The sequence below is a fragment of the Brienomyrus brachyistius genome, chromosome 13 (assembly GCF_023856365.1).
Source record: "Brienomyrus brachyistius isolate T26 chromosome 13, BBRACH_0.4, whole genome shotgun sequence".
Classification (NCBI taxonomy): Eukaryota; Metazoa; Chordata; class Actinopteri; order Osteoglossiformes; family Mormyridae; genus Brienomyrus; species Brienomyrus brachyistius.
Genome location: NC_064545.1, coordinates 7,853,205 through 7,866,137, shown reverse-complemented (window position 1 = coordinate 7,866,137; position 12,933 = coordinate 7,853,205). Strand labels below are relative to the sequence as shown.

The following is a 12,933-nucleotide window of genomic DNA, read 5'->3' as shown; positions in this document are numbered from 1 at the left end:
ATATTTGGTCAATTGATGTACTTTATTGCAACACATTCATTATTCCATATGGTCCTCAATATTGGTGAATACAGCAAACACATAAGAACATAAGCCTGTTTGTCTTTGACTGCTCTCCCGTTATCTTCCTCTGCAGGCCTGAGCAGTCTGCATAGCACATGCTGTCCTATCAGGAGTGGAGGTTCCGATTGCCTTCACAAACAGGCAGTTTCAGCTCCTGGCTTCAGGGTCCGCACAAGATACATACATACACACTCTTCTTGCCTAAGGCCTAAGACACTGACAATAATCCCATAATGCACCTCTCCCCAGCTCTACTGGAATTTTCCTTCCCACGTCATTCACAGCACATTGGAAGCAGCATGTTCTTTCAAACCCTCAACACCCCATTCAGAATAATCATGTCCATTTTGGGGTCTTGAAGGGTGTTGAGGGTTACAGTTTTATGCTCGGAACCATCTGGAATGTCCACTCCCTCCTGCCAGAACATGCCATTCTCCATCCAGCCTGTGATTATAGGTTTGTCATGCCTGTCAGCTGCTTGACCACATACATACATTAGATCAGACATAAGGGTTGTCACTCCTTGGTGGAGGTTTTCCAGATGACGTCGGCGAGTCACTTGTGCTCTGCGATGGGGCTCGACTGTGCTGGCTCGCTCAGGTGGACCTTAAGTAATCCTCCTCACCTCCCTTCCCCTGGTGATACGGAATTGTGGCATAGAGGAGGCCCACCAGGTGGGGTTCTGATCTGCGGGACAGGTCCCCGTTTACGCTCTGGTTCACTTGTCCTCACCCCCACACCCCCACATCATCCTGGCCTCCCCCAGCTACAGGTGCAGCGATCCAGAAAATATCGATAATGAATTTCAGTGGGACCATGACCGGGGGGCAGACACCACTTTGCTGTTTGTGTTGTGATTGCAGCCTCTTAAGGTGGGGAGTGGGAGGACGGGGGGGGGGCGGGTGATGGTGAGTTAAAAATGCAGCAATTTCACACTTTAGCAGCGCTTGGGGTTTGCCGGAAAGCACCGGGGTGAAATGAAGACCGTTTGTCTCACAAGCTGTGTTGTATATCTCTCACAGCTCAGGAGCCACGCTGTCATGGGATGGGTCACGACCGTCAGGGGCTCACCGGCTGAGTCACGGGGTCTCCGGTGTCAAAGCCACACTTTCACACCCTGAGAGGAGTAGGTGGCTACTTGCGGGGGAGGGGGGGACAGTCCTCAGCTCAGGAAAAACCATCGTCACATCTGCATATTCATTGGACCTCGTCGTCCTGAGGTCCCGTATGGTGCCTGGCTTCAGCCTTGGCGTGCCGTGGAGTGACGGCCCCAGGGCTCACGGCTAGCCCTGCTGATGAGCCGGCTGAGCCTCGCCGCCGTGGGAGAGAAGGAGCCCGTATTTATGGGCTATCATCATTACTGGCCATTCGCTGGGGAGAGGAGACTCATTTTGCTGGCCTGCCTCCCCTGGCTGCTTGTTATTGGGCTGAGTGGAGGGAGGGGGGATTAATGGGGGTGGAAGGACAGGCTGAGGTGAGAAAACTGGGCTCTCATGACCCCCCCATATGAACCAGGTAGAGAAGAAGTGCCCCCAATCATCACAGGCCTCCATCCTGGCCACACACCTCTGCTTGCTAATCGCTAGCCGCGGTGAGCTGCCCACTCAATGTTGGTGGTGCTGTGTGCCGTTGCTTGTTGGCCCAGTTTTATGCCTGGTTCTGGGCTGTACTCACCTCCAGACAGATCTGCTTACTTGCATGTTGCTCCTCAAGGCCCTTTAGAGCTCCATCCGCCTCCGTGCCGCTTCACTCAGGCCCGGACTCACATGAGAAGATGTGGGCTGGTTTCTGCATGATTCTGTGGGCTGAGCGAGTGCAGTCTCATGCACTTAACCCATCCGGCAAGCTTGGAGAACAGGAACGTCACTGTGTTTATGTGCGGTCGCCAAGAACCGAGAGAGAAACGGCTGCCACCGAGTCTCTACGGAAAGTGGTGTCTGAACATCTTCCTCACACTTACCGGGCAAGCTGGTGGACTCGCTAATGAGTCACGCCTCAGTCGCCGACACATGTCCCCTACCTGAGCACAGTCACCGGGACACAACGGAACGATCCGACATCCTCCTTGCCGAGATCCCGAGACCTGGGGAATCTGAGGAGTCTTTCTTGCGTAATCATGCCGAAAGATCTAGTGGTGATTACTTTGTTTCCGCTCTGCTTCTAAGTTTGTTTCCTTCGGAAGATGGTGACGTCAGTCTCACCGTGAGCGGGGTGGGCTGGGGGGGAGGCAGACATTAATGTTGAGTAGGAAGCAATACCACTTTGGAGATGACGCTTTTACACACGTTAATGGAAGTTAAATGCTTTTCAAGTCCATCGCATTATACCCAATTAGGACAGGAAATCGGAATGGCGACTTGTTTGGCTGTATCCTTCAGCAGACATTCACACAGCGGGAGGGTGTTTAAATGGGAATGGCAGTGCGCCTTTTAAGTGCTGCTGGAAGAGCAGTTATTGCTATTAGGTGGTGACCCACGTTGTCCTGCCGCGGAGACTCCGCTCCCACGCAACACATTCTCAGGCCGCCAGGCCTCACAGTCCTTCCAGAGAGCGTTCTTGGGGTTCTTGGTTGTAAAGTGCTTGCAATACAAAGATCAGCGGAGGAATGCAGGGCGGGGCCAGGAGAGCATCATCAACATCACTTCATCTCTGGAATTCTGGAGCTGACCGAAGGTAGAGATGGGGCACGATCGTCTCTCTTTCCAACGTGGACCTTCATCTCCACCTCAGTGGTGACTGATACAGGCGCCAAAGGACTGCAGGAAGACGGAAGGAGGATGTTACAATCCTGCCTTTAGTTTGAGGAACGTTGCTGGGCTCAGATGGATGGCTGGAGACAGAGGTCGTCCCGTGCAAGAGTAAATGGGGAGGGAGGGCATCCACCATGCTGAAGAGGGTTTCATTTGTCCATTTTGGGCGCTCGAGGTCGTCATGTGAAATGCTGCCGTCGCCTTGTGGCTCTGAAGCGATGACCTTGCAGTCAGGGGTAGATTTGTGCAGGATAATTATCTTATTATTGCAGTATCACTATGCCATCCTGCAGAGTCATACTAAGAAATGCATTAAAATAACAAACATAGTTCAATTAAGTACCCTACATTTGGATTAGGGTGAGGGTCACTTTTTATTAAAATTGTCCTGCCCTGCTCTCCCCTCCTCCCCGAACCCTCACAGCCACAGGGACCTGAAGCCCGAAAACCTGCTTCTGGACGAGAAGAACAACATTCGGATAGCGGACTTTGGAATGGCTTCTCTGCAGGTCGGGGACAGCCTGCTGGAGACCAGCTGTGGGTGAGCAGGCCTGCGCAGGAAACGGTGCAACTGGTGTAAATGGTGTAAATGGTGTCAAAAGTGCACATTTCATCCTTTATCACTCAGCTACTTGTTGACTATATATATATATATATATATATATATATATATATATATTTCCCCCCCCCCCATTTTTGCCGATATGCATAATATCTTTTTTGCAGCTGCACTAATTCTCCCGTCTGAAATGTCATTTATTTTCTTACCCACGTGGCGGCTGTTAACCCTGGTGGGTCTCAGGATGACGCGCTGCTCACAGTCAGTGCCCGTCTGTGCAGACGGCCCGGGCGGGGTGCTAACGTTCTTTTTCGTGTTCTCTCTGTGTTTTCAATTATCATTAACTCACGGTGTGAACTTCAGAGATAATATTCAATTTTGCTAATTACTGCTAATCCTGGGCCTTCCCTGCCGTTTCCGAGGTAACAGCTGACGATTTAAAAGGTCCTTTCTGTCCAGCGTGGTGAATTAGCTGAGGACCCTGTAATCTCTATATCAATGTTTCTGTTTTTTCTTCAAAGCTGCGGGTGTCTCATACACACACACTCACACTCACACACACACACATACAGAATAAGCTGTACAGTGGGACTGCTGCCCTACCCGGTTTCTGTGTCAGTAACGCATTCTCACAGTACTTTCCCTGACACACATATACACTTATAGTTTCTCCGATGCAATAAACTGGAAAGATCAGGATCTGTTCTCATGCTTCAGGGAAAGCTGTGAGCCGAGGGTGGGGGCCGGACTGTATGATGAAGGCCAGCTCTCTCCACGCTGCGCTTTCGGTCACCCTGTGTGGAAGGGAGACTCTGCCTGCTTGTTTATTTAAATGCAGACATTCACCTTTGGAAGCGAGGCAGCCCTCCCCTCTTCTCTAGCTGTGATTGGTGGGTTTGAATTGAGTGCCAGGTGTGTGTATGTGTCAGGTGAGGGGGGGGTCATCACCACCCTCCTTGAAGTTGATTGGTCCTTTGAAGGTATGGGGGGCACCAAACTAGGCCTTGCTGTCTGTCAGCATGTTCTTATCATTATAATCCTCATGTGGAGATGTCCCCCCCTCCCCCCCAGTCCCCCTGTCGGAGGGGATCCAATGAACAGTGCCCCCCTCCCAGTGCAGACGCAGGTGCACCGGTGAACACAGCAGATAGAGAAGGTTTCAGCTAGGGCTGCTGGGGAAAATGAAGTCTGCCATCTTATCAGGACAGCAAATCGCATTTCAGCACTCGGCAATCGCAAGAGGCTGGATTAGCAGGTTAGATCAGATCCCGAGATCTTAAACGGGGTGTCAGCAGCAGATCACTTACTGCAGGCTAGATTACCTGCTGGAAATCTTTAATTAAGGCCTAGGCAGGAAGTTTTCATGGCAATCTGATCAGTGTATGTCTGTATGAGGGGTCTGAATTTCCCCTTAAATGTGTTGCACAAAAGAAACCAATTTTATCTGACACACGCACAAACACTCACTCTATATCTGTACAGTGAAATACCATCTCATCTGCTTCCTGCTTAATAGGAAATGCGTAATAGAGAAAAAACAAAAATAATGTAAAAAGATAAGAATTAATACGATTAAGATGTCAATAAAATAAGACTGCAAAATAAGAAAATAAAAATTGAGGGTAAGTTGTAAATGACGGTGTAAGCAGAGGGCCGACGCTAAACAGGTTGCTCGTTGCTGACTGGCCGTAATGTGACGTCTAAGGGTTGCCGGGGAGAAGGCTGAACCATTTGCATATGCCCTCTCCGCAAGATGACCTGCAGTTTCATGGTCTGAGAGCCCCTCTGTTCGATGGATGCGAGTCATGATGTGTGAGGTTTGATGCCTGTAGCAGGTGACCTTTAACCTCGGACACAACCAATAGGATGTGGGAGGGGCCTGGCTTCATGAAGTAGAGAGCCACAGTAATCAAGGGACAGAAGACTCTCTGTGAATACTGAATAACGTTCACATGGCAACCCCCCCCCCCACTGGAGTACTTTCCAGCCCATAATATTTCTTTCAGCATGTAAGCGGTATGACTACTTCCCTTGAGCTACTGGACCAGGGTCGCGTTAGTAGTGTTGGGGAGGGACCTTGTAATCAGCCCACACCTCTATTCTCATGGCAGCACCTCCCGCTGTACGATTTCCCGTGTTTTCCTGGGGGGTGGGGAGAGGGGTGTGCTGTGGTTATTGATTACCCCCACATGCCTGGCTGCCCCATCTCTAAGCACGAACATGACAGTTTTTAATTAAACGCATTCATCTCCAGTCCCCCCCCCCCCCCTTCCCCCCCACCTCGGCTTCCAGCTGCTTTGACACAAATGCATTCTGTTTACCGCGATTCGTATGAAATCCAAGATCCGCTCGGCAGCGGGGTCCCTGCACAGGCGGGGAGGGGGCGGCCTCATGTGGGTGCCCTTCCACGCCGCACTCCGCCGATGTTCCCCGTCGTCCGGCGGCTGAAGCTCACACACCAGAAACACATTAATAGCAGTGATGGCGCATTTCTTTACTTTCGGTCTCTTTTTGACTGTGCCAAGTTGTGTGGTAATTTTATTCATTAAAAAAAAATGCTGGTTTCCTGACCTCCTGTGTAATGAAGTGCCATTGTCCCTTGTGACCGCGAAGAACATTCCGGCTAACGTGCGTGTGCTTCCCCTCCTCGGCCTGCTGCCGGTAGCTTGCTCTTAGATCGACAGCGCTGTCTGCTGAGCCCGGCCGAGTGTGTCACATCCTGCGTAAACAGCCCATCCACACCATCTGCACCCCTTCCAATGATGGCTCTCTGATCGAAAGCTGCTTTCCAGCGTCCTATGTGACCCACGCTTGGTACCTTTTGCACAGCGTTTTTGTTCACCCCAGCAAGAACTGGCCTAGTTCCTAAAGAGCACTGTACCCCTCCCATAGCAGTACGATTTTCCACAAATTTTTCACGACTCTCCAATCCTTGTCAGTATCCTTCGGACCCTTCAGTGCCATTCGTGACATGAAGGACCTTTTTCATTTAAGAAGCAGTGACCTCCTCTCTTGCAAAGTATCCCTTTGGTTTAAAAGAAAGGCCACCTATAATATTACTCCAAAGTGTTCAAGTACTGCTACTTGCAGCAGGAGCCGGTAGCGAGGTAACTGGCAGGATGGGGGCTTCTTTGCAATCTCTCCACGCTGGACAGCATCCACATACACCAGCAGGGTCTTGGAGGGGGAAACAGTGTTGCCCAGGGCGTCTAGTTCATGCCCGACAAAAAAAAAGATGTTTGAGTTTCTACTTAAGAAATGTAGGGGGGAAAAAAGAACGATAACGTTTTTTTGGCTCTTTTAGTTTTTCGTTATTATTTATGCCTCTCTCTTAGTTTCTCCATCCGCAGATGTATTTTGTTTTGGTTGAGTGAATAGTTGAGTGTCTCAGAATGCGGATTCACTTCTTCTTGCTGCCTGCATCATAGCAGCGCAGGGATCGTGTGCAAATTCGGTTTGGGATTGAAGCGGGCTTGGATGCCACCCCGCCGAAAAGACGGTACCTCCCCATAACAGGAAATGCCGAAAGGCGAAGGGCTCTGTGGACCTCGCCGCTTGTACACCCCCATATGGGGGGACATTTCCACCAGGCCTTTCTACTCCAGGGCAGCCTTTCCACTCTGTTCTCACGTAACGCCTCACTACACCATCCTCGTTACTGTCCAGAAGTAATTTCCCTGATTCTGATTCACACCCCACCCCTTCCCCATTGCATTATGGAAAACTTGGAAGTAAACAGCCCCCCACCCTCAAGATCAATGTGCCAAATTCTGAGAATTCAGGAATTCCACTGGCATCTCCGAGTATTTATGTATTTTTATGTGTGTGTGTTTGCATGTGACAGGCGATTTTTTTTTTTCCCCCGTCGGTTTGCATTTATTCTAAACCTTTTCTCATTATGCCGCAAGCAGAGTTTGCGCTGTGCGCTTAATGCACGGCTCCTCATAATCCTGTTCCCAGGCACCCGTGTCTGCCGGAGTCGTTTGCCGGCATTATTAATGCCTCGCATTAACTCGCCGCTTGTATGTTGTGATGTAGAATCTGTTTTTAATGGGGTGTGGGTTTCAATCACAAGGATCATGCTCAGGCGCGCATCTGAAGTTTCTCAAAAGCAATTATTTATACATCAAAGCAGATCCCTAATATTGTGTTATTACTTTGCTTTACTTAACTTTGTAAACTTCCTTGATATTATATAGAGCTAAAGTTTGATGTAACCATGTTTTCGGCTCAGTTGGAGTTTGCTGGGTATGGTGTTTAGGTGGTCTTACAGAGGCACCATGCTGTATACAGCTCAGCTTGTGCTACTGGGGTTTAACTTGGATCTACCAGTTTTCTCTAAAGTTGGGCATGAGTGAACTGGAGTCACAGAATTCTGCGCAGTCTGTGAGTTTGTGCCTCGTAATGGACTGCAATCACGGAATTCCACATAGCGTGTGATAGACTGGAGTCACAGAATTTCATATAGCGTGTGAGTTTTTGCCTCGGGACATACTGGAGTCACAGAATTCCACATAGCGTGTGAGTTTTTGCCTCGGGACATACTGGAGTCACAGAATTCCACATAGCGTGTGAGTTTGCATCTTGTGACGGGCTGGAATCCCGTCCTTGGCTTCCGCCTCCAGGGTCACTTTGACCCCATACTAGGTAAGAGGTTCGGATAGATGCGCTTCTCCTGCTAGTCCTTCTCACTCTTAAAGGGTCACATTCTCTTACATTCTGGGTTCCCAGCTGCTGGTGAATAGCAGGGGGAGCAGCGTCATTTCTCACCAATCACAACAGGGCAATCAAACTGTCCTGAACCCCCTCACCCCCCCCCCCCCCCCCCCCCCAACACAGCGGCGTATCGCTGAACAGGCTGCTACCTCTCCCCAGTGACACATGCTTCTCTGTAGACATTTACTGGACTGTACTTGTGCTTTCAAAGGTCAAAAACAAAATGGGGAAATGACGTTTCTTTAAGATTTTGTGAAATAGACTGAATTTCAGTTGGCATTGCCGCAACATGCCTGTGATCTGTAAATACCTATACATTCGCTTTATAGTCTTCAGTTACGGGGCTCCATAGTTTAAGACAATAAAGAAGAATGTCAGTCGTAGCCTCTGGTAAGTCACATGTCCCTGGGAAGTGTACAGCTATAGAACACTCATCCAAATGGCTGTAGCCAGGATGCAGTCTTTGGAAAAAGCTGATTGGAGGTCTGGTTAGATTTAGTCTTAGAAAATATTTCCCATTGGAAATAAGGTTCTGCTGTCCCTCCAGGATAGACTTTTCTATTGTACCTCTCTGTATGTACTGTAGTATACAGGACATGGATCAAGGGTAAAACTGTGAACCATGGAGTTCCGCTTTGTTTAAGGCCATCTGTTATTCTGCTTAAATCACATAAAAACACAACAAACTCATGCCTTCTCAGAAGAAGCTTTAGACTACAAAAAAATTGTCAACTGCTTAATTGTGACGTGACGCACTAGCTTGTTAGAAGATTAAATAAAAATTAAAAAGGTGAGAAAGTTAGAGATCATAGCAGATGTGGATCCCAGTGGAAGAAGTGCGAGTTGTGTGTAAATTAAATGAGGTTCCCCCAATGGTGCGTGTGCAGCTAAACTAGTGTAACTAGTGCGTATTTACATAATACAAAATGACACCCGCGTTCACAAACAGGGGGCTTCGCTCGCAATTCAATGGCAGGGCTGATGCACCTCAGTGCCATGATGGGGGGGGCTTGCCTCCGGCATCATTATTCATGAATCCGGCCGCCTGGAAGCAGTCATCGACTCGAAGACTTACCGATAGGACGCCGTGCCTACGCTCTGTATTTGAGAAGCCATTAAAATCCAATTTAGCAATTAGATTATGCCAAGTGGGAATAGGGGGGTGAGGAGGGGAGGCTGTGTATCTGTCAGTAGTGTTCCCTCCTTACAGACCCTCGGCATCAGTGAGGGGCTGTTCACCCCACTGGCTGGGATGTCTCAACATTTCAGCTCCCTTGGCACCGTTGGAAGGGTTCCGGTCCGTTTTTTTTAGACTGCGGTGCGCTGCGATCTGATCTGTGTTTTCGGTGGATCTCCAAGGCCCTGATGCATGTCCCTGTGCTTTCTCCCCCCCCCCCCCCCCCATACAGATCCCCACACTACGCCTGCCCAGAGGTCATCAGGGTGAGTAAGCCACGCCCCCTCCCAATATCACCATGAAATGGACACTGCCTCTAATGTTTAATGCTTCTTTCTCCCTGCCCGCCTTCCTCTTCCCACTCCATCTGTCACTCTTGTTCTCTCTTTCTCTTGCTCCTTCTCTCCCTCCCTCCCTCCCTCCATCATTGCCATTCCCACTCCGTCCGGCAGGGCGAGAAGTACGACGGCAGGAAAGCAGATGTGTGGAGCTGCGGTGTCATCCTCTTCGCGCTGTTAGTGGTGAGTGTCCGCATGCTGTGGACTGGGCGCCGTTAGCAGAGGGCCAGGCATCGCAGTGGTGCTGCGCGTCTCACCAGAGCGACACGGTCTTATTGTGCATTTTATGCTGCTTCCTCAAGGCCCTGTGCTTATACTGGCAGAAGCAAGTCGCAAGAAACCCATAGACTTCTGCATGTCCCATTAAAACACGCCGATGCGTTAGATGCTAATTAAGTCTGCTCTCGAAGGTCCTTCTGTCTGTCTGAGGGTTGCCACACCTGCCAAGGTGAATTGTTCTTTTCAGTTAACTGCTAATTGTTAATTTTGTGTAAATGAGCGGCCATTGATTAAACGCTGTGGTCTGAGCCGCGGGAGTGAGGCACAGTGGCTGTAAGTGTCACTTATTGTTTGTGGCTGGTCTGTGAGTATGGTGTGATGGTGTGGATACGCTACAAAGCCTCCTCCATTCGCATAATGCTCATTCTCCTGTAAAACTTCTCTGCAAACTTTCCTCACTGCCGACGAGACTCTCCTGAAGTTTCTGCCCTGCAAGTAGCCCAAAGTGAAATAAAGCTTTATTTTTGGGCCCAAAGTTGCCAAACTATGAAATCCTCTCCACATGGATTTGCAGGCAGTTTACTGGGTGGGAGGAGTGGCGGGGGGGGGGGGGGGGGGGGCTTTGATTTTAGTGGACCGTGGACATTTTGAATTCTCCTCTTGTGAGCTGTTGTTCCTTTCCTCTTTATGACTCTGTCCCAAATCCCCTTCTGTTCTTGCTGAGGTTGGGTTCTGGCTCTACGGGTGGTTTTTATGAGGGAAATCCTTAAAGGAGCTCTCGCGGGTGTTATTTTGGGACAAGCCACAGACAGGCCTATCCATATTTCATGGGCCGCACACCATCCGGAGTTTACCACAGCGGTAATACTAGTAAAAGTTTGGGAGACGGGGAGATGACTGCTCCTTCCGAGACGAAGTGTGCTTGTCACTGTGAAGGATGCGCTTCCCAAATAGCATCCTAACTGTTGTTTATTAGTGCTGAAGAAGTCTAATATCTGCAGGATCACATTAGCCTTGGGACCGTAGGCTGCGTGGCTCTGCTGAGTGCATTTAGCTTATTGAACGGGGCTTTATGTGTTAGTGGGATGCTGCAGATTTGTTAATTAAATTAATTAATTATGGTGATTTTTCTTCTCTAGCTCAATCGATCAGTCTATTTATATTGTAATGTTTTTAAACTACAGCATTTACAAAGTGCTTTAAAAGAAGCAAACAAAGAAATAATTAAGTAAAATCACCAAAAACACGGGTCTTCCACCAGCCACGTTCTCAGTAGGGGACTTTAACCCCTACATCACAGGGACCTCTATCCCCTACCTCACAGGGACCTCTATCCCCTACCTCACAGGGACCTCTATCCCCTACCTCACAGGGGCCTCTATCCCCTACCTCACCAGGGCCTCTATCCCCTACATCACAGGGCACTCTATCCCCTACCTTACAGGGGCCTCTATCCCCTACCTCACAGGGACCTCTATCCCCTACCTCACAGGGACCTCTATCCCCTACCTCACAGGGGCCTCTATGCCCTATCTCACAGGGACCTCTTTCCCCTACCTCACAGGGACCTCTATCCCCTACATCACAGGGACTTCTATCCCCTACCTCACCGGGACCTCTATCCCCTACCTCACAGGGGCCTCTATCCCCTATCTCACAGGGGCCTCTATCCCCTACCTCACAGGGGCCTCTATCCTCTAACTCACCGGGGCCTCTATCCCCTACCTCACAGGGACCTCTATCCCCTACCTCACAGGGGCCTCTATCCCCTACCTCACAGGGGCCTCTATCCTCTAACTCAGCGGGGCCTCTGTCCCCTACCTCACAGGGGCCTCTATCCCCTACCTCACAGGGGCCTCTATCCCCTACCTCACAGGGGCCTCTATCCTCTACCTCACAGGGACCTCTATCCCCTACCTCACAGGGGCCTCTATCCCCTACCTCACAGGGGCCTCTATCCTCTAACTCAGCGGGGCCTCTATCCTCTAACTCAGCGGGGCCTCTATCCCCTACCTCACAGGGGCCTCTATCCCCTACCTCACAGGGGCCTCTATCCCCTACCTCACAGGGGCATGTGAATTTCACTTCCTTGCTTACTAATCATCATTGGTGATAATGTTGCTAGGTTTCCGTACAGGTGGAGGAAAACATTTTCTGTGACCAACTGGCTTAAGTAACATCGCCGTTGTGGAGAGATCAAAGTGAACCTTAGATTAATGAAGTCAGTGTGTGGACTCGGTCTTGATGAGGTGGAACAGGAGGAAACTGTTTTAATGGGGGGTTCAGTGGGTACCTCTGTTGCCTCACCTTTTCATATCCCATTTCGCTTCCACTTGCATGTTTCCTCCAGGGTCCTCTGGTTTCCTCCTGAGTCATGTACTAATTGGTGTCTCTAAATTGCCTGTAGTGTATGATTGGGTGTGTGTGCCTAGTGATGGACTGGCATCCCATCTGAGGTGTACAGTCTGGGATAGGCTCCAAGCTACCTGTGACTTTGTCCAAGATAAGTGGTTGGCTGACGGATGCAGGGGCGGCTGTTTATTTACATGATTTGCGGGCCATTTCCCAGCACGCTGTTTGCAGAACACCGGCTGCTGATTTGCCGTGTAATTAAATTGGACTGAATTTCTTCTGTAACGAAGCCCTTTGCAGCTCTTTTAAAGCTGTATCTGGAGAAGTAGGTTACTGTGCTGATGGAACCGTGAGATAGATGATGTCATGTCCGTGGAGTGACTATCTACTTTTAATGTGCTTCCTCGTTTCCAGAGGGGGCAGGGCCCATAACCCTTTCACGTGACATTTCTGTTGCCCGTTACTTAGTCACCATAATCAGCTCCTGTTTCCTGTCACCCTCCTATTTATGGCTGTGAACATACAGCACGTGGCCGCAGAGCATGCTGGGAGAGGATAATAAATACACAGCCTGACGTGGCTGTGCACACTGCATAACCCAGCTTCTACCGGAAAGCCACAGCCTTTTAGCATCTCCGCCTGTGGTGCTTTTCTTGTTTCTAAAAACTTTGTTCCCCCACCACTGGATTCAGTAAACAGGATTTACTTTGAAAGAAGCCAGGTACCTTTTCTCATGGTGAGGTGGGCTTATTTTGGTTT

General features: G+C 49.7%; 1 protein-coding gene across 7 annotated transcripts in view; it reads left to right on the top strand.

Moving 5' to 3' along the window:
- Positions 1 to 12,933, top strand: part of brsk2a (BR serine/threonine kinase 2a) — a 69,137-nt gene that overhangs the window by 28,418 nt on the left and 27,786 nt on the right. For all 7 annotated transcript variants that reach the window (XM_048973481.1, XM_048973479.1, XM_048973482.1 and 4 more), the window contains exons 4-6: positions 3,238 to 3,354; positions 9,498 to 9,531; positions 9,718 to 9,786. In XM_048973481.1, coding sequence (XP_048829438.1) covers positions 3,238 to 3,354; positions 9,498 to 9,531; positions 9,718 to 9,786 — 220 coding nt within the window. The remainder of the gene's footprint in view (positions 1 to 3,237; positions 3,355 to 9,497; positions 9,532 to 9,717; positions 9,787 to 12,933) is intronic.